Genomic DNA, 19993 nt, shown 5'->3' with positions numbered 1-19993 from the left:
TTATCATGATCAAACACTGAAAGGGAGTATAACTGGAAACAGGAGATAGAAATATATATTTAATTTATTGCAATCCTTTTCATTGAAAATATTTATGTTGGTGACTGGAGGCAAAGGCCTACTGCATTTTAACTGATACAGAATCATGTAGATGTGTGTCCATCTCATTGCAAAGTAATAACACTGAAATTTGGGTTCAAAAGCTATACAACAATTCCCTGACGTCCATCATTAATAGCACCAATCGATTCTTATCCCTACATTCTTCTGCTGTACGGGGGTGAATATTTCAAAATGGACAGTGAATCAATTGTAATCCTTACAGTAATTTCGGCAGCTAGTCCTAAAGTGTATTCTTAAAACTTTAGTTTCACTCTCATCACCCATAGAAATATAATTACAAGAAGGTTCAAGCCCATCAGACCACAGAAATGTTCATGTGCACTTATCGGTAAGTACATTCAATATGGCCACCAGTCCACCCATCACCAAACATAGACTTGAATGGGGCTGTCCATTCTGGTCATTCTATTYGTATGGTCACTCCTACCCACCCCTCCTTAAATCCTACGCCCCAGCCCTATTTGTTTCCTGGCCTTGCCTTGTCAATCCTTCTCTGTCCCTCACTCCAACACCGGACACTGGAACGTCTTAATCCAGGCTAAATCCTCCAGCATCCCCCAGTGCATGTAGATAATGGAGCAGATCACCAGCACGTGCATTATCTGGTGGCTGTTGCACCAGTAGTCAAAGAGGCCTGGGCTAAAACGCTCGGGCACCCGGCTAAGGTTCACCAGGCCACCCGTGATAGCCAGCATGTCCATGGTGAAGAAGAGGCGCAGCGAAGCTGGGCTGCCTACGCCGTCGCCCAGCCAACGGAATAGGAAGAGGAACACACGGAAGAGGGCCTGCCAGATGAAAGCGCGAAGGCGCCCATAGTTGCTACACGCTGTGGTGGCACAGAGGATGCCCCAGGCTGAGATTAGGCTGTAGGTCAGGAGGGCCAGGATGCAAGTGACAGGGTAGCACATCAGGGTGATATAGATGATGGGCAGGCATCCTGGTTGACACAGAAACAGGAGAGTCAATGAAGATTAATGTGTGAGTGACTGTGTGATGAGAATAGGAAGGAAGGATAMATTTTCAAACATATTTCAAACAGGACCTGAGAAACTGATCTGGAATCTGACGTTACCTACCCAAGGTGTTGACCAGGCAGACTCCGATCATGTCAAGGGAAAGGAGTGTGTCGTAGATGGGCTCCCCGCCCTCATGGTTCATGAAGGTGTGGTAAAGCACTGAGCCCACGGTGGGGGACAGGCAGGCAAGGTAGTGGAACACACACATCCACGTTTGCTCCACCTCGGACCAGGGGATGTTAAGTGGCAGCAGCACAAGGAAACAGAAGAATGGGATTCCTGGATGGACGGAGKGAGATGTCTCAGTATTGATAGACTTTTGAAGTCTAGACTCTTATTTTGCCATGCTTGCTAATTAGTGGTTCAAGCAGCAAATCTGCAAGAAACCTTATTGTATTTGTTGGGGTTCATTATTATTATTATTCCGTAAGGGCAAATTCACACAAATTCAAATTCCTGTGAGATGGTAAGGCCTACAAGGTTGAGACTTTGCAAAAAGGTAAAGGGCAACATCTTGTCAAGCAGTGCCATGTAAATTGGCCACACGGTGGTGCTATAACAAGCAATTGAAGATGCAAACTTTGAAAGGTCATGCCCTTCACCCCATGAGACCTAGGGAGAATCTCAATACTCATTGTGTCCTCTCTCCTTCTCAAAACCCACTGAATGAGAAAGCCAGAGGTCCTGTTTTGAAGAGGTTAGGAGAGAGGACATGAGGAGTATGCAACTGAGATTCTCCCCTAGAGTCATAAAATGTTGTACATATCTCCCTCTCCTCACAAGAAACATTTTGCCTCTAGGACCCATAAGGTCCGCTATGATGGATTTTCCCGCCATTTTGAATTCTGTGAAAAACATTTAAAACGCTACTCCTCTCGCACCGAATGACCGATTTTCACAAAACCTAAAGCATGGCATCTATGGACGAAGTTCTCTCAATGCAATATTTTCCAGGCTAGCGCCTCAAACATGGCCGCTACTGACCAATAAAMATCCACATGGGCGTGGTCTGGCACATAAATCAGACACGGATATTCTACAGTATCTGAATTCTACGGTATTTCAATTAAATCTTTCAAGGTAAAGATTACATATATTTAATAATTGTTTGTTGTATTAATAAAAATGTATTAAAAAAGTGTAATTTTGTTTTCATTTTATTTGTATGTTTAGCTCACATAATATAATTTAAAAGTATACATTAAGGTGACATTAATAAATGCATTTCTATACCTTCCAAAATATTTTTTAGGAGGAGTACCAAGATGGAGGCGCAGTGGATTCAACACAGTCTAGGCCAGGTATATCGGTACCAGTACATGCAGGGGAGTASACCAGATTAAGGCTTAATCTGTGTCTGTGAAATGGCCCTCATAGTAKAATAGCCCTGCAGTTTGTTTTCTCCAACACCATTGTATTTCTCTGAAGTCTCTCTCACAGGTGTATTGCAGCCTGCTGAGCAACTCTCCTATGCTAATCCCCTCCTGAGTTAGAGTTAGTGTTAATGTGCTTAGCTATAGAGGATATCCAAGGAGGAGTCACATCATAGAGGCTGCCACACTTAGCTCAAGGGTGCATAGCTGCCCGTGCTTAAACTATGAATGTTCTGCAATGTTATGCATTGCATAGCATTATGCACATCTCAGTTGCAGGGTTTCTGAGAGAGTGGAAAATAATCATACAAACAAAATGTATCCTAAATGTATGATAATAATTCAAAAAAAWTTGGTGCATCTTTCAAGTTTCATGCATAGCCTATTGAGAGTTGTTGCCAAAGATAGAAAAGTGTTTTGACTAATTTTTCCACTTTAATGGGTCAATCATACAACTCCAAGGCCAATTACTAGTGCAATATATCCAGGACAAKGACAGATTACCAATAATCCCCCATATCCTTGTCTCTTTACACATACTTGTCAAGTACCGGTATGCTTGTAAATTACCCATAAGTGAGAGTAGCCCAAAGTGGCCTCTTTTTCAAACGTGCAGCTGTTAACAATTTAATTACTGGTGTAGTAAGAAATCTACTAGCYTACAAAGACTAAATACTCACTTAGATTATACATTAAATACATAATACACATGAGATGAGACAATTTAGTAAAAAAACAGGAGAACCATAGATAACACTTTAGAATATTGAATTATTAACCATGAATACACTTTGTAAATAGTATAAATAATAAATCAATTAGTATTTCATACATTTTTTGTGAACATGCAAATGTATAAGCGTTACAATTATAAGTGAAATATGTATCATCATTKAGATATATATAAACGCATTTATAATGAGACATTCATGAGTTATTCTGAAGTGTAAATTATCAATAAACTATGCCAGTTGATATTTGAACGGTAGGGACCGTATACTTACCATGTGTATAAATGTTACCAAATTCATTGTGAAAGTAGAACAAGCTTCTGATGCACCCCTGAAAGGTTGAAATTGGCCGGTAGCCCGTCAGGATCAAGTCATTGAATTGAAGATGAGGAGGGGTTTTCTCCAAATTCAGTAGTCGAGGTCCATGTAAGCAAGCCATGGTGGCTTTCTCCAGCCAATGTCCCCCCGAGTTTACAGGACATCAGTTGATAGTGCAATATACATATATCCTGAAAGAGTCTCCAGTAAGTACTTTAGGCACATACATTGTCAAGTCAAGCAGGATAGTTGGCAGGATAACGTCRGCACGAGTCTCATCCTTGGAACAGGTACTGAACTTCTTAGCAAGCGACCTGTTGAGCTCACAGAGTGGCATGCTTTCTGTGTGACCAATCAGCAATCACTGTTATTCATAGGGTTAAATCTGGTGTAATCCTCACTGGAAAGCTGTGTGCGGTGTGCTCTGCTCACTACTTCAATGTCACATACCTGTTGCCACCAAGCCTCTACTCAACCTTCTCCTCAATTTGTCTGTTTGTTGAGGAGTATGTAGGCTGCATGCACAGTAAATTCCAATGCTCTTGCTCTACAGTACTGTCATTTCAGTGGCTAATCTAGGGATTGCACCACCTTAATGAGTATGAGGAATAGTTGGGATAAAGGTGCTTTAAAGAAGCTATGGTCAATGTGGCACAGGCCATTTCAAGATGGGCAACCTACAGTACTGCTCAAACACACTACCACCTATACACCAACAAGATATTGTTTGAAAGCAATGACATCACATCTTGAAAGATAAAAAATAAATACATGCATAAAATAAACTTTTGCCACACTGATGGTATTTCCAGTCTGTTTTTATTCCATCAAAACTGTCCAAAATGTACAGGTGTTTGCCACAGGTAGTAAAAAATAAAAATAAACTTTCCCATACAAAATAMATTTGTTTGAGTTTGAGTTTATAAAACTATGCAGACATAAACTGGACTGATTCAATCAACACATTAAATATTTGTAGCACACAAACTCTCAAAACATGATTCATCGTATCCAGTAAGTGTAGTAAGACAGGTGGTTACGAAATGAAACAAGACAGACATATAATCAAGATAAACTTGTAGAAAATATAAACTACAAAGAAGGTATGCCCTAACAAGACTTAAATGTGTGTTTTCTTAGTTCTAGTGATATTACAGACATGGCATGAAAACTATAAAAAATATGGCAGGCAGGACTGGTTCGGCATGGACACGGAGATATGAATAATTATACAAAAACTAAGGATCAATTAAAAAGGGAATTAAAACAAATATACAACAACAACAATGTAAAAAATCTAGTGAAGTTAAATGCTGTAAATGGCCACCGTCGCCCTGGTCAWCCTAAGAGGAGAAAGACAAGAGGGAGAGAAAGTGGTCAACACAATTCATATTCGTACTGCCCAATATTTAAAATCTATAGGATCATCTACAGGACAAGTTTAGTCTACCTTTAATGTTTTACCTTAGTATCCACTATTCCCAAAGAATCCTGTTAATTCATATTTGTTCTCCTTTGCACCTCCTGAAAATAAAAGGAAAAAGTATAGAAAAAATAAGACAATTTTGTATCAATTTATCTCTTATCTGCCCAAGATAACCACTCAAAGACACAGACGTTTGTATGCTTGATTACATAATAACACCGCTCTTTAAATATATCCAGAGGGGAAATGCAGATAGTGTCCCCCACAAAAGCTGGCATGGCAATGCCAACACTTCAACAGAATCTTTCAATARCTTAAATTCCTTAGTTGAACGTGTGCATGGCTACGGGAATATGTTTTGGGTTAGGGGTCCTATCGATGGGGTAATAAAGTMATGTAAGGAGTAATAAAGTAAGGAGTAATGAAGGCCAGTTCACAAATTTTGTGGACATTTATTGTTAATAATAATAAAATATATATATATTTATCGGGGGGTGCTGCAGTCAGCACGCCTATTTCCCGCAGCTATGCATGCGTGATCATGCATTTTAAGTTCTTCTACTAAAAATACCAATAGGAACTGAGACATGCATGTCAGACAAACAGGGTAAAATTACTTATGAACTCAGCAAAAAAAGAAMCATCCTCTCACTGTCAACTGCGTTTATTTTCAGCAAACTTAACATGTGTAAATATTTGTATGAACATAAYGAGATTCAACAACTGAGACAAACAGAACAAGTTCCACAGACATGTGACTAACAGAAATGGAATAATGTGTCCCTGAACAAAGGGGGGGTCAAAATCAAAAGTAACAGTCAGTATCTGGTGTGGCCACCAGCTGCGTTAAGTACTGCAGTGCATCTCCTCCTCATGGACTGCACCAGATTTGCCAGTTCTTGCTGTGAGATGTTACCTCACTCTTCCACCAAGGCACCTGCAAGTTTCCTGGACATTTCTAGGGGGGAATGGCCCTAGCCCTCACCCTCCGATCCAACAGGTCCCAGACGTGCTCAATGGGATTGAGATCCGGGCTCTTCGCTGGCCATGGCAGAACACTGACATTGCTGTCTTGCAGGAAATCACGCACAGAACGAGCAGTACGGTTGGTGGGATTGTCATGCTGGAGGGTCATGTCAGGATGAGCCTGCAGGAAGGGTACCACATGAGCTCTTCCCTGTAACGCACAGCGTTGAGATTGCCTGCAATGACAACAAKCTCAGTCCGATGATGCTGTGATACACCGCCCCAGACCATGACAGACCCTCCACCTCCAAATCGATCCCGCTCCAGAGTACAGGCCTTGGTGTAACGGTCATTCCTTCGACGATAAACGCGAATCCGACCATCGTCAGAGAAGAGCACTTTTTGCCAGTCCTGTCTGGTGCAGCGACGGTGGGCTTGTGCCCATAGGYAACGTTGTTGCCGGTGATGTCTGGTGAGGACCTGCCTTACAAAAGGCTTACAAGCCCTCAGTCCAGCCGCTCTCAGCCTATTGCAGACAGTCTGAGCACTGATGGAGGGATTGTGCATTCCTGGTGCAACTCGGGCAGTTGTTGTTGCCATCCTGTACCTGTCCCGCAGGTGTGATGTTCGGATGTACCGATCCTATGCAGGTGTTGTTACACGTGGTCTGCCACTGTGAGGACGATCAGCTGTCTGTCCTGTCTCCCTGTAGCGCTGTCTTAGGCGTCTCACAGTACGGACATTGCAATTTATTGCCCTGGCCACATCTGCGGTCTTCATGCCTCCTTTCAGCATGCCTAAGGCACATTCACGCAGATGAGCAGGTGCCCTGGGCATTTTTCTTTTGGTGTTTTTCAGAGTCAGTAGAAAGCCTCTTTAGTGTCCTAAGTTTTCATAACTGTGACCTTAATTGCCTACYGTCTGTAAGCTGTTAGTGTCTTAACGACCGTTCCACAGGTGCATGTTCATTAATTGTTCATGGTTCATTGAACAAGCATGGGAAACAGTGTTTAAACCCTTTACAATGATCTGTGAAGTTATTTGGATTTTTACAAATTATCTTTGAAAGACAGGGTCCTGAAAAAGGGATGTTTCTTTTTTTGCTGAGTTTACTTACAATGATAACAGTTCTATATTGGAATCCTGTATGATACTATGCATTTCATTATACTGTACGAAGCAAGCTTATGTCCTATAAAAGGCAGGCACTCTATGAGTTTATACTGCACAATTTGACAGAATCCACTCAATGGTTACAATATTGGGGCCCTCTATAACTTGTCCATTGAAAGTGCCATAAGTTTGCTTTCTATTTGTCATTTCACATACACTACCTGTCAAAAGTTTTACAACGCCTACTCATTCAAGGGTTTTTCTGTATTTTTTACTATTTTCTACATTGTAGAACAATAGTGAAGACATCAACACTATGAAATAACACATATGGAATCATGTAGTAACCAAAAAAGTGTTAAACATTTTATATTTGAGATTCTTCAAATAGCCACCCTTTGYCTTGATGACAGCTTTGCACTCTTGGCATTCRCTCAACCAGCTTCATGAGGTAGTCACTTGGAATGCATTTCAATTAACAGGTGTGCCTTGTTAAAAGTTCATATTTACTTTTCAGCCAATCAGTTGTGTTGTAACAAGATAGGGGTGGTATACAGAAGTTAGCCCTATTTGGTAAAAGACCAAGTCCATATTATGGCAAGAACAGCTCAAATAAGCAAARAGAAATGACAGTCCATCATTACTTTAAGACATGAAGGTCAGTCAATGCAGAACATTAAGAACTTTGAAAGTTTCTTCAAGTACAGTCGCAAAACCATCAAGCGCTATGATGAAACTGGACCTCATGAGGACTGCCACAGGAATGGAAGACCCAGAGTTACCTCTGCTGCAGAGGATAGGTTCATTAGAGTTACCCGCATCAGACATTACAGCCCAAATAAATGATTCAGAGTTCAAGTAACATACACATCAACATCAATTGTTCAGAGGAGACTGCGTGAAGCAGGCTTTCATGGTTGAATTGCTGCAAAGAATCCACTACTAACAGGACATCAATAAGAGGAAGACTTGGTTGGGCCAAGAAATACGAGCAATGAACATTAGACCGGTGGGAATTTGTCCTTTGGTCTGGCGTCCAAATTGGAGATTTTTGGTTCCAACCGTCGTGTCTTTGTGAGACACGGTGTGGGTGAGCGGATKATCTCCGCATGTGTATTTCCCACCGTAAAGTATGGAGGAGGAGGTGTTATGGTGAGGGGGTGCTTTTCTGGTGACACTGTCTGTGATTTATTTACAATTCAAGGCATTCTGCAGTGATACGCCATCCCATCTGGTTTGGCATAGTGGGACTTTTATTTGCACTGAGATGCAGTGCCTTAGACCACTGCGCCACTCAGGAGCCCTACTAAGAAGGAGTGTGATGGAGTGCTGCATCAGATGACCTGGCCTCCACAATCCCCCGACCTCAACCATCAGGACTGCGATTACGATTACTCACCACGGACTAGCAGAACCCTTTTTCTTATTTCACGACTCTGATGAGCCCGAGGCGGAGGATATATGGCTCCCTCGGGAACAGGCCCCAACCCCAGTGATCTGCGTGAAGAGGAGGCGGAGAAAGAGAGGCCGGAGGGCGGGCTGCTTTCTGAGGAGTCAGAGGTGATCGAATAAACCCCCACACCCCTCAATTCTGCTWGCAAACATGCAATCTTTGGACAATAAAATGGACGCGTTATTGGGACRATTAAACTACCAACGTGACATTAAAAACTGTAACATYTTACKCTTCACGAAGTCGTGGCTGAACGACGACAATATCAACATACAGCTGGCTGGTTATACGATGTACCGGCAGGATAGAACAGCGGCATCTGGTAAGACAAGGGGCGGAGGTCTATGTATTTTTGTAAACAACAGCTGGTGCATGATATCTAAGGAAGTCTTGAGCTATTGCTCGCCTGAGGTAGAGTTTCTCATGATAAGCTGCAGACCACATTACCTACCGAGAGAGTTTTCATCTATATTCTTTGTARCTGTTTACATACCACCACAGTCAGAGGCTGGCACTAAGATAGCATTGAATGAGCTGTATTCCGCCATAAGCAAACAAGAAATCGCTCACCCAGAGCCGGTGCTCCTAGTAGCCGGGGACTTTAAAGCAGGGAAACTTAAATCAGTTTTACCAAATTTCTATCAGCATGTTAAATGTGCAACCAGAAGGAAAAGAACTCTGGACCACTTATACTCCACACACAGAGATGCATACAAAGCTCTCCCTCACCCTCCATTTGGAAAATCTGACCATAATTCCATCCTCCTGATTCCTGCTTACGAAGAAACATTAAAGCAGGAAGCACCAGTGACTAGATCTATAAAAAAAAAAGTGGTCAGATGAAGCAGATGCTAAGCTACAAGACTGTTTTGCTAGCACATGCTGGAATATGTTCCGGGATTCCTCCAATGGCATTGAGGAGTACACCACATCTGTCATTGGCTTCATCAATAAGTGCATCGATGACATCGTCCCCACAGTGACCGTACGTACATACCCCAACCAGAAGCCATGGATTACAGGCAGCATCCGCACTGAGCTAAAGGCTAGAGCTGCCGTTTCARGGAGCGGGACTCTAACCCRGAAGCTTATAAGAAATCCTGCTATGCCCTCCGACGAACCATCAAACAGGCAAAGCATCAATACAAGACTCTGACGCTCGTCGGATATGGCAGGGCCTGCATAACCATTACAGACTACAAAGGGAAGCACAGCCGAGAGCTGCCCAGTGACACGAGCCTACCAGACAAGCTAAACTGCTTCTATGCTCTCTTCGAGGYAAATAACACTGAAACAGACATGAGAGCCCCAGCTGTACCGGAAGACTGTGTGATCACACTCTCTGAAGCCGATGTGAGTAAGACCTTCAGACAGGTCAACATTCACAAGGCCGCAGGGCCAGACGGATTACCAGGACGTGTACTGCGAGCATACGTTGACCAACTAGCAAGTGTCTTCACTGACATTTTCAACCTCTCCCTGTCCGAGTCTGTAATACCAACATGTTTTAAGCAGACCACCATAGTGCCTGTGCCCAAGAACACTAAGGTAACCTGCCTAAATGACTACCGACCCGTAGCACTCACGTCTGTAAGCCATGAAGTGCGTTGAAAGCTGGTCATGGCTCACATCAACATCATCTCAGAAACCCTAGACCCACTCCAATTTGCATACCACCACCAGATCCACAGATGATGCAGTTTCTATTGCACTCCACACTGCCCTTTCCCACCTGGACAAAAGGACCTATGGACCAACTGGAACTATGTGAGAATGCTATTCATTGACTACAGCTCAGCGTTCAACACCATAGTGCCCTCAAAGCTCATCAATACGCTAAGGACCCTGGAACTAAACACCACCCTCTGGGCGGCAGCGTAGCCTAGTAGTTAGAGCATTGGACTAGTAACCGAAAGGTTGCAATTTCAAATCTCCAAGCTGACAAGGTACAAATCTGTCGTTCTGCCCCTGAACAAGGCAGTTAACGTCATTGAAAATAAGAATTTGTTCTTAACTGACTTGCCTAGTTAAATAAAGGTTAAAATAAAAAATAAAAAAACTGGATCCTGGACTTCCTGACAGGCCGCCCCGAGGTGGTAAGGGTAGGTAACAACACATCCGCCACGCTGATCCTCAACACAGGGACCCCTCAGGGGTGTGATCAGCCCCCTCCTGTACTCCTTGTTCACCCTTGACTGTATGGTCAAGCACGACTCCAACACCATCATTAATTTGCCGATGACACAATCAGTGGTAGGCCTGATCACCGACAACAACGTGATCAAGACAAAGGAGATGATTGTGGACTACAGGAAAAAGAGGACCGAGCACGCCCCCATTCTCATCGACGGGGCTGCAGTGGAGCAGGTTGAGAGCTTCAAGTTCCTTGGTGTCCACATCACCAACAAACTAACATGGTCCAAACACACCAAGACTGTCGTGAAGCGGGCACGACAAAACCTATTCCCCCTCAGGAGACTGAAAAAGATTTGGCATGGGTCCTCAGATCGTCAAAAGGTTCTACAGCTGGACCATTGAGAGCATCCCGACTGGTTGCATCACTGCCTGGTATGGCAACTGCTCGGCCTCTGACCGAAGGCACTACAGAGCCACCCTAGTCATAGACAGTTCTCCCTGCTACCCACGGCAAGGCGGTACCGGAGCACCAAGACTATGTCCAAGAAGCTTATAAACAGCTTCTACCCCCAAGCCATAAGACTCCTGAACATCTAGTCAAATGGCTACCCAGACTATTCGCATTCCCCCACCACTGCCACTCTCTGTTGTCATCCATGCATAGTCACTTTAATTAACTCTACCTACATGTACATACTACCTCAACTAACCGGTGCCCCTGCACATTGACTCTGTACAGGCACCCCCTGTATATATTGTTATTTTTTTAACTGTGCTCTTTAATTACTTGTTTCTTTTATCTCTTATTCTTATCCATATTTTTTGAAACTGCACTGTCGGTTAGGGGCTTGAAAGTAAGCATTTCACTGTAAGGTCTACACCTGTTTTATTCGGCGCATATGACTAATACGATTTGATTTGAAATTGAGATGGTTTGGGATGAGTCGGACCACAGAGTGAARGAAAAGCAGCCTACAAGKGCTCAGCATATGTGGGAACTTCTTCAAGACTGTTAGAAAAGCATTCCAGATGAAGCTGGTTGAAAGAATGCCAAGAGTGCAAAGCTGTCATCAAGGCAAAGGGTGGCTATTTGAAGAATCTCAAATATAAAATATATTTAGATTTGTATAACACTTTTTTTGGTTACTACATGATTCCATATGTGTTATTTCATAGTTTTGATGTCTTCACTACTTTTCTACAATGTATAAAATAGTACAAATAAAGAAAAACCCTTGAATGAGTAGGTGTTCTAAAACCTTTGACCGGTAGTGTATATATTTTTTAAAGATTTGATTAGATATTTTATAAACAATAGACAACATACACATACAAATGACTMCATCATACAAACATCACACCTGCCCAGACCCACTAGCCCCCACCCCTATCTCCAGTGCCCTTATCACTTTCTGCCACATGGCCTCAAACTGCACAATTTTGTTTCCCTCCGTCGCCCACGTTCTTTCAATTTTGAGATAATAAAACATTTGWCCTTTCCATTGCGTGAACGACGGAGGATGGGCTGATTTCCAGTTTGAGTAGAATWTWTWTATTTTTTTAAATRATGAGAAGATTATTGTCCAACTCATTGGGTATCTCACTGCACCCTCATTTGTCATGTCTTGAAATATACGCAGATTAATTAAAAGTACATTTACATTTCAATACCTCTGAAACATCCATCTTTGTAACTCCGCCCATAACCTTTGAATTTTGCAACATTCCAAGAAGGCATAAATGATTGAATCAATTGTAGTTTACACTTCAGACATGACTCTGCCATCGTGCTGTAGAATTTGTGAATTGTCTCTTGTATAATACATTCTATACATTAATTTGTATTGGATTAAGCATGCATTTTCATTAACTGTAATCCGGTTAGTTATGTTCCAACATTCCATCCATCTTGTGCCAATATAAAAAAAATATATATCTTGTTTCCAATAGTTTATATTTCTTTCTAAGAGATTGTCAGTTGTAAGGTGTTGTATAGATTACCTATAATATGAATATCCTTTTCTGACTCAAATAAGATTCCCTCGAGATTGCTCTGATGTCCAGATTTCAAATATACATTTTGTGACATAAAATCTGTATTTGAAAATATCTACATTGGTCGACCCAAAATTGCTTTTTAATGCTGTCATGGAAATAAATGTATTTCCTATTACCAAGTCATTTATGGTTTCTATGCTTTTAGTTTTCCATGTGGGCCAATTTATCAATGCTTTCCAAGGATTGTTCCATAAGGTTGTATTTGTTATTTCTAAAGGTTGGCTGGCTACTTAAATCAGGATATATTGTATTAAAAAGGTAAAAACAAGTGAGTTTAGGGGTAGCAAAGCAAAGCACAAAGCAATAGGTATGTGAAGCCAGCAGGTGTGCAAAGCTGTTCTATCTCAACTGCTACTCTACTTTCCAGGATCCAATCTCTCCAARTAGGAGATTTATCACTATCCACTCCTATCAATACAGTCTATTGTCTATTTGACKTCTGACTGGTTACCATAATCCCTTAGTCAAAATACAATCAAGCTCATGGTGTCTTGCTCAAGGTGGTGATGTAAACTCAACTTTGCTCCACTCTCCTTACTCCATTGGCACTAGGTCATGTTCAATAGGCATTTAACGGGAAAAAATGGACTGAAATAGGGAGGAAGACTACCTGGACTTGTCTAATAAGAAACTCTCATTTCCATTATCAGTTGCCAACCGTTTTAAAGCGTTTTTGCATTGCGTGCCCTAATGAACATAAGCCTGGTCTCCTTGGACTGTACTTTTTACCTCGCCATGATTTGCCCTGCGGGTGAATGTGCAGCTTGAGGTGCTGCTGAATGTGTATCTGGTGYGGTGGCTGAAGCAACGCAGTGTCAGGCCCGTGTGGCGGGGCTTTCATTTGGGTGCTGGGCACAGATGCAAGGGAGAGGCTGGCAGTGCCCACAGGCTTGGGTGGGGCCTCTGAAACAGCTGCGGCAGGGGCCTCGGGGGGGAAGAAGGACACTACGGGCACAAATGAAGGGATGGGGGGATAGGAGATGGAGGGCCAAGGAGTGGGAGCTGGGGGGAAGGAGACAACTGAGGAAAGAGAATGAAGGGATTTTATAGAAGAGAGGAGGAGTGGATGGCATGGCAGGATGAAAGAGGGATGAAAGAAGGGGAGAAAGAAGGGGAGGGTTTGTAAAGCACACGGAGATGCAAAAGCTCAAAAGCACAATCAGGATGAACACAAAGACAACAAGACAGAACAAACCAAAGCCAGACTGACACTGAACAAAATATGAAACACACAGAGATATGCTATATATACTAAAGTATGCGGACACCCCTTCAAATTAGTGGATTCGGCTATTTCAGCCACACACGTTGCTGACAGGTGTATAAAATCGACCACACAGCCATTCAATCTCCATAGACAAACATTGGCAGTAGAATGGTCTTACTTTAGAGTTCATTGACTTTCAACATGGCACCGTCATAGGATGCCACCTTTCCAACAAGTCAGTTCGTCAAAATTCTGCCCTGCCCGAGCTGCCCCGGTCAACTGTAAGTGCTGTTATTGTAAAGTGGAAACGTCTAGGAGCAACAATGGCTAAGCCGCGAAGTGGTAGGCCACACAAGCTCACAGAATGGGACCGCCGAATGCTGAAGCATGTAGCGCGTACAAATAGTCTGTCCTCGATTTCAACACAGAGTCCCAAACTGCCTCTGGAAGCAACGTCAGCACASAAACTGTAAAGTTTGGTGGAGGAGCAATAATGGTCTGGGGCTGTTTTTCATAGTTCGGGCTAGGCCCCTTTGTTCCAGTAAAGGGAAATCTTAACGCTACAGCATRCAATGTCATTCTAGACGATTCTGTACTTCCAACTTTGTGGCAACAGTTTGGGGAAGGCCCTTTCCTGTTTCAGCAAGACAATGCCCCAATGCACAAAGGGAGGTCCAKACAGAAATGGTTTGTCGAGATAGGTGTGGAAGAACTTGACTGGCCTGCACAAAGCCCTGACCTCAAMCCCATCGAACACCTTTGGGATGAATTGAAATGCTGACTGCGAGCCAGGCCTAATCGCCCAACATCAGTGCCTGACCTCACTAATGCTCTTGTGGCTGAACGGAAGCAAGTCCCTGCAGCAATGTTCCATCATCTAGTGCAGTGGTTCCCAAACTTTTTATAGTCCTGTACCCCTTCAAACATTCAACCTCCAGCTGCGTACCCCCTCCAGCACCAGGGTCAGCGCACTCTCAAACGTAGTTTTTTGCCATCATTGTAAGCCTGCCACACACAAACTATACGATACATTTATTAAACATAAGAATGAGTGTGAGTTTGTGTCACAACCCGGCTCGTGGGAAGTGACAAAGAGCTCTTATTTAAAGGACCAGTGCACAAATAATAATAATCAATACTTTTGCTCTTTATTTAACCATCTTACATATGAAATATGTAAATAACTCACCACAGGTTAATGAAAAAGGTATACTTGAAAGGATGCTCATAACTTTGCAATGTTGGGTTGTATTGGAGAGAGTCTGTCTCAAATAATTTTACACACACAGTCTGTGCCTGTATTTAGTTTTCATGCTAGTGAGGGCCGAGAATCGTCTCTCACCTAGGTACGTGGTTGCAAAGGGCATCAGTGTCTTCACAGCGCGATTTGCCAAGGCAGGATACTCTGAGCACAGCCCAATCCAGAAATCTGGCAATGGCTTCTGATTAAATTAAATTTTCACAGAACCGCTTGTTGCAATTTCGATGAGGCTCTCTTGTTCAGATATCGGTAAGTGGACTGGAGGCAGGGCATGAAAGGGATAACGAATCCAGTTTGTGTCATCCGTTTCAGGAAAGTACCTGCTTAATTGCGCACCCAACTCATTCAGGTGCTTCGCTATATCACATTTGACATTGTCCGTAAGCTTAAGTTCATTTGCACACAAAGAAATCATACAATGATGGAAAGACCTGCGTGTTGTCTAGACAGAGAAGAGCTCCAACTTCTTAATCAAAGCATCAATTTTGTCCTAAACATTGAATATAGTTGCGGAGAGTCCCTGTAATCCTAGATTCAGATCATTCAGGCGAGAAAACATCACCCAGATATAGTGCCTTGCAAAAGAATTCATCCCACTTGGCGTTTTTCCTATTTTGTTGCATTACAACCTGTAATTTAAATTGTTTTTTATTTGGATTTCATGTCATGGACATACACAAAATAGTCCAAATTGGTGAAGTAAAAAAAAAATCTTTTTTGCATATGTATTCAGCCCCTAAATAAGATCTGGTGCAACCAATTACCTTCAGAAGTCACATAATTAGTTCAATAAAGTCCACCTGTGTGCAATCTAAGTGTCACATGATCTCAGTATATATACACCTGTTCTGAAAGGCCCCAGAGTCTGCAACACCACTAAGCAAGAGGTACCACCAAGCAAGCGGCACCATGAAGACCAAGGAGCTCTTCAAACAGGTCAGAGACAAAGTTGTGGAGAAGTACAGTTCAGGGTTGCGTTATAAAAAAATATCTGTAACTTTGAACATCCCACGGAGCACCGTTAAATCCATTATTAAAAAATTGAAGAATATGGCAACAAACCTGCCAAGAGAGTGCCGCCCACCAAAACTCACGGATCAGGCCAGGAAGGCATTAATCAGAGAGGCAGCACAGAGACCAAAGATAACCCTGAAGGAGCTGCAAAGCTCCACAGCAGATATTGGACTATCTGTCCATAGAACCACTTTAAGCCTTACAGTCCACAGAGCTGGGCTTTACKGAAGAGTGGCCAGAAAAAAGCCATTGCTTAAAGAAAAAAATAAGCAAACATGTTTGGTATTCGCCTATAGGCATGTGTGATACTCCCCAAACATATGGAAGAAGGTACTCTGGTCAGATGAGACAAAAATGTAGCTTTTTGGCCATCAAGGAAAACGCTATTCCTGGCGCAAACCCAACACTTCTCATCCCTCCGAGAACACCATCCCCATTTTTTTTCCTCAGCAGGGACTGGGAAACTGGTCAGAATTGAAGGAATGATGGATGGTGTTAAATACAGAGAAATTCTTGAGGGAAACCTGTTTCAGTCTTCCAGAGATTTGAGACTGGGACAGAGGTTCACCTTCCAGCAGGGCAATGACCCTAAGCATACTGATAAAGCATCACTTGAGTGGTTTAAGGGGAACATTTAAATGTCTTGGAATGGCCTAGTCAAAGCCCAGACCTCAATCCAATTGAGAATCTGTGGTATGACTTAAAGATTTTGCCTTGAAGAATGGGCAGAAATCCCAGTGACTAGATGTGCCAAGCTTATAGAGACATACCCCAAGAGACTTGCAGCTGTAATTGCTACAAAAGGTGGCTCTACAAAGTATTGACTTTGGGGGGGGTGAATAGTTATGCACGCTCAAAGTTTTCAGTTTTTTTGTCTTATTTTTTGTTTGTTTCACAATAAAAAATATTTTGCATCTTCAAGCAGGCATGTTGTGCAAATGAAATGATACAACCCCCCCCCCAAAAAAATCTATATTAATTCCAGGTTGTAAGGCAACAAAATAGGAAAAATTCTAATGGGGATGAATACTTTCGCAAGCCACTGTAGGCCAGCCGTGTGAGAAACTAAGTGCAGAAAATACACATTGAGTTCAGGGGCCTTGCTTTAACAAAGTTTCCCATTTTAACTGTAGTGTCCAAAACGTCTTGCAAGCTGTCAGGCATTCCCTTGGCAGTAAGAGCCTCTCGTGGATGCTGCAGTGTACCCAAGTGGCGTTGGAAGCAACTGCTTGCACGCGCGTTACCACTCCACCATGTATCACTGCTTTTGTGCCATCAGTACAGATACCAACACATCTTGACCACCAAAGTCCATTTGATGTCACAAAGCTGTCCAGTACTTTACAAATATCCTCTCCTGTTATTCTGGTTTCCAGTGGTTTGCAGAAGAGGATGTCTTCCTTAATTGACCCCCCATAAACGTAACGGACATATACCAGGAGCTGTGCCAGGCCYGCCACGTCTGTTGACTCATCCAGCTGTAACGCATWGAATTCACTGGCGTGTATAYRAAGCAGTAATTGTTTCAAAACATCTCCTGCCATGTCACTGATGCGTYGTGAAACAGTGTTGTTTGATGAAGTCATTGTCTGTATAGTTTCTTTGGCCTTTTCCCCCAGCATTGTCCCAGCCATATCCGCGGCAGCAGGAAGAATTAAGTCCACCACAATAGTATGGGGCTTGCCTGTCTAGCCACTCGGTAAGCTCACCATATAAGACGCTTCTAGCTCCTTATTAAATTATCTGTTGGTTTTATACATGTCTTACTACTCGAAAGTCACCTTAATTCTCACTCAAAAACTAATGTGGCATATCTTTCAAATTGGCATTTTTTTTTTTCTATAATGTCTGGTAAGAGTGAAGGTTTATCGAGTTGTGAGATAATACTCACATATAACACACTGTGGCTGAGGAAAGGCACTACTCCCCATATAAGTGAACCCCAAATCAATGTAGTTCTCATCACATTTGCGCCTCTTCGATGGTCCAACGTCCCTGTCTGTTCGGTGCTTTTCCGGGTAAGGGGGCAGTAGCTCTTCGGCTGCATCAGATTCACAACTGTCAGTGTCCATGCTAGCTGGGCTAACAACAAATGTAGAATTACTGATGCTAGCATTGGATATGCTCGTGGAAGCAGGACAACTTGTGTCGTCGACAGGTGCAGGTGTAGTACTGCTGGTAGTAGCAGTACTACCAGTAGAGCTGGTATGTGTCTCTATGGATGCGGGCATTACTAAATGGACTGTTTGAAAATGTGAAGAAAAAACGATGTATTTTTWAAATGAATCACATTTTTATTTGGCATACCCCCGATGGCATTGCATGTACCTCAGTTTGGGAATACCTGATCTAGTGGAAAGCATTCCCAGAAGAGTGGAAGCTGTTATAGCAGCAAAGGGGGGACCAACTCCATATTWATGCCCATGATTTTGGAATGAGATGTTCGACGAGAAGGTGTCCACATACTTTTGGTCATGTAGTGTACAAGAACTCGGACGAAGACACAAAATAAATGTATGGGATATGTCAAACAAAACGTTGTTGCTATAGCAGACACCTAATACTGGGTTTGGAACTACTGATGTAAATATAATTATGTTTSTGTAATGTATGAGCATAGACAAATGAAAGTTGAGATTATTGAAGTTGTATTACTATTTTACATGATTTGCAAGTGTAGTAACTAGACAACTGGGTGCTTTCGTTACCTTCTGGCTGAACTTGTCCATTTATATAACCCCCATTTCCTGAAATGTAGAGAGTACATTGGGATTAAATAAATACATTGGGAGACAGAAAACAAATAATATAAATTCACTTTGATCATTGTCCAGACAAACACAGAAAACAAACAAACAATATAAATTCATTTCGGTGCATGTCCAGACAGACACAGAAACAAACAATATAAATTAAGTCAATGTATGTCCAGACAATTCATACCATATTTGTCAGTGGATTTTCCCTCTTCACGTCTAGCAGGTTGTTCTGGTGCTATTTCTCCTATTCTCTCTGAGAAGGGGAGATTAAATCAAATCAAACTTTATTTGTCACATGCACCGAATTCAACAAGTGTAGACCTTACCGTGAAATGCTTACTTACAAGCCCTTAACCAATAGCGCAGTTCAACAAGAGTTAAGAAAAAATATTTTTTAAATCATAAAAAGTAACACAATAACATAACAATAACGAGGCTATATACAGGGGGTACCGGTACCGAGTCAGTGTGCGGGGGTACAGGTTAGTTGAGGTAATTTGTACATGTAGGTAGGGGTGAAGTGACTATGTATAGATAATAAACAGCGAGTAGCAGCAGTGTACAAAACAAATGGAGGGGGTGGGGAGGTGTCAATGTAATAGCCATTTKAWTAATTGTTCAGCAGGCTTGGGGGTAGAAGCTGTTAAGGAGCCTTTTGGTCCTAGATTTGGCGCTCCGGTACCGCTTGCCGTGTGGTAGCATTGAGAACAGCCTATGACTAGGGTGGCTCTGTAGTGCCTTCGGTCGGAGGCCGAGCAGTTGCCATACCAGGCAGTGATGCAACCGGTCAGGATGCTCTCAATGGTCCAGCTGTAGAACTTTGAGGATCTGGGGACCCATGCCAAATCTTTTCAGTCTCCTGAGGGGGAAAATGTTTTGTCGTGCCCTCTTCACGACTGTCTTGGTGTGTTTGGACCATGATAGTTCGTTGGTGGTATGAACACCAAGGAACTTGAAACTCTCGACCCGCTCCAATACAGCCCCATTGATGTTAATGGAGGCCTGTTCGGCCCGTCTTTTCCTGTAGTCCACGATCAGC

General features: G+C 42.6%; 2 protein-coding genes across 23 annotated transcripts in view; both read right to left on the bottom strand.

The window, feature by feature from the left end:
• Window positions 1–44: 44 nt before the first annotated feature.
• Window positions 45–4678, bottom strand: LOC111978392 (progestin and adipoQ receptor family member 4). The gene is made up of 3 exons (XM_024008445.2): window positions 3517–4678; window positions 1200–1418; window positions 45–1060 (listed from the first exon to the last, which is right to left on the bottom strand). Exons 1-3 carry the CDS (start codon window positions 3680–3682, stop codon window positions 624–626), a joined length of 822 nt encoding a protein of 273 aa, XP_023864213.1. The 5' UTR covers window positions 3683–4678; the 3' UTR covers window positions 45–623.
• A 55-nt stretch (window positions 4679–4733) lies between these two features.
• Window positions 4734–19993, bottom strand: part of cmn (calymmin) — a 70076-nt gene continuing 54816 nt past the window's right edge. For 19 of the 22 annotated variants that reach the window (XM_024008419.2, XM_024008422.2, XM_024008423.2 and 16 more), the window contains 5 exons: window positions 19139–19207; window positions 18904–18942; window positions 13443–13733; window positions 5026–5085; window positions 4734–4904 (listed from right to left, as the gene is read on the bottom strand). In XM_024008419.2, the coding sequence (XP_023864187.1) occupies window positions 5027–5085; window positions 13443–13733; window positions 18904–18942; window positions 19139–19207 (458 nt within the window). In that variant the 3' untranslated portion in view covers window positions 4734–4904; window position 5026. Of the gene's footprint in view, window positions 4905–5011; window positions 5086–13442; window positions 13734–18903; window positions 18943–19138; window positions 19208–19993 lie in introns of all 22 variants that reach the window. The other 3 variants (XM_024008420.2, XM_024008436.2, XM_024008435.2) reach the window with 3 other exon arrangements.

Source organism: Salvelinus sp. IW2-2015, linkage group LG18 (genome assembly GCF_002910315.2).
Source record: "Salvelinus sp. IW2-2015 linkage group LG18, ASM291031v2, whole genome shotgun sequence".
Taxonomy (NCBI): Eukaryota; Metazoa; Chordata; class Actinopteri; order Salmoniformes; family Salmonidae; genus Salvelinus; species Salvelinus sp. IW2-2015.
This window is presented reverse-complemented; position numbering and strand designations above follow the sequence as displayed.

Excerpts from the sequence above, each read along its gene's own strand:
- LOC111978392 (XM_024008445.2), bottom strand. The coding sequence starts at position 3,682 with ATGGCTTGCTTACATGGACCTCGACTACTGAATTTGGAGAAAACCCCT. Across the intron at positions 1,419-3,516 it reads TGGTAACATTTATACACATG|GAATCCCATTCTTCTGTTTC; the intron begins GTAAGTATACGG and ends CCGTCCATCCAG. Across the intron at positions 1,061-1,199 it reads CTGCCTGGTCAACACCTTGG|GATGCCTGCCCATCATCTAT; the intron begins GTAGGTAACGTC and ends TGTGTCAACCAG.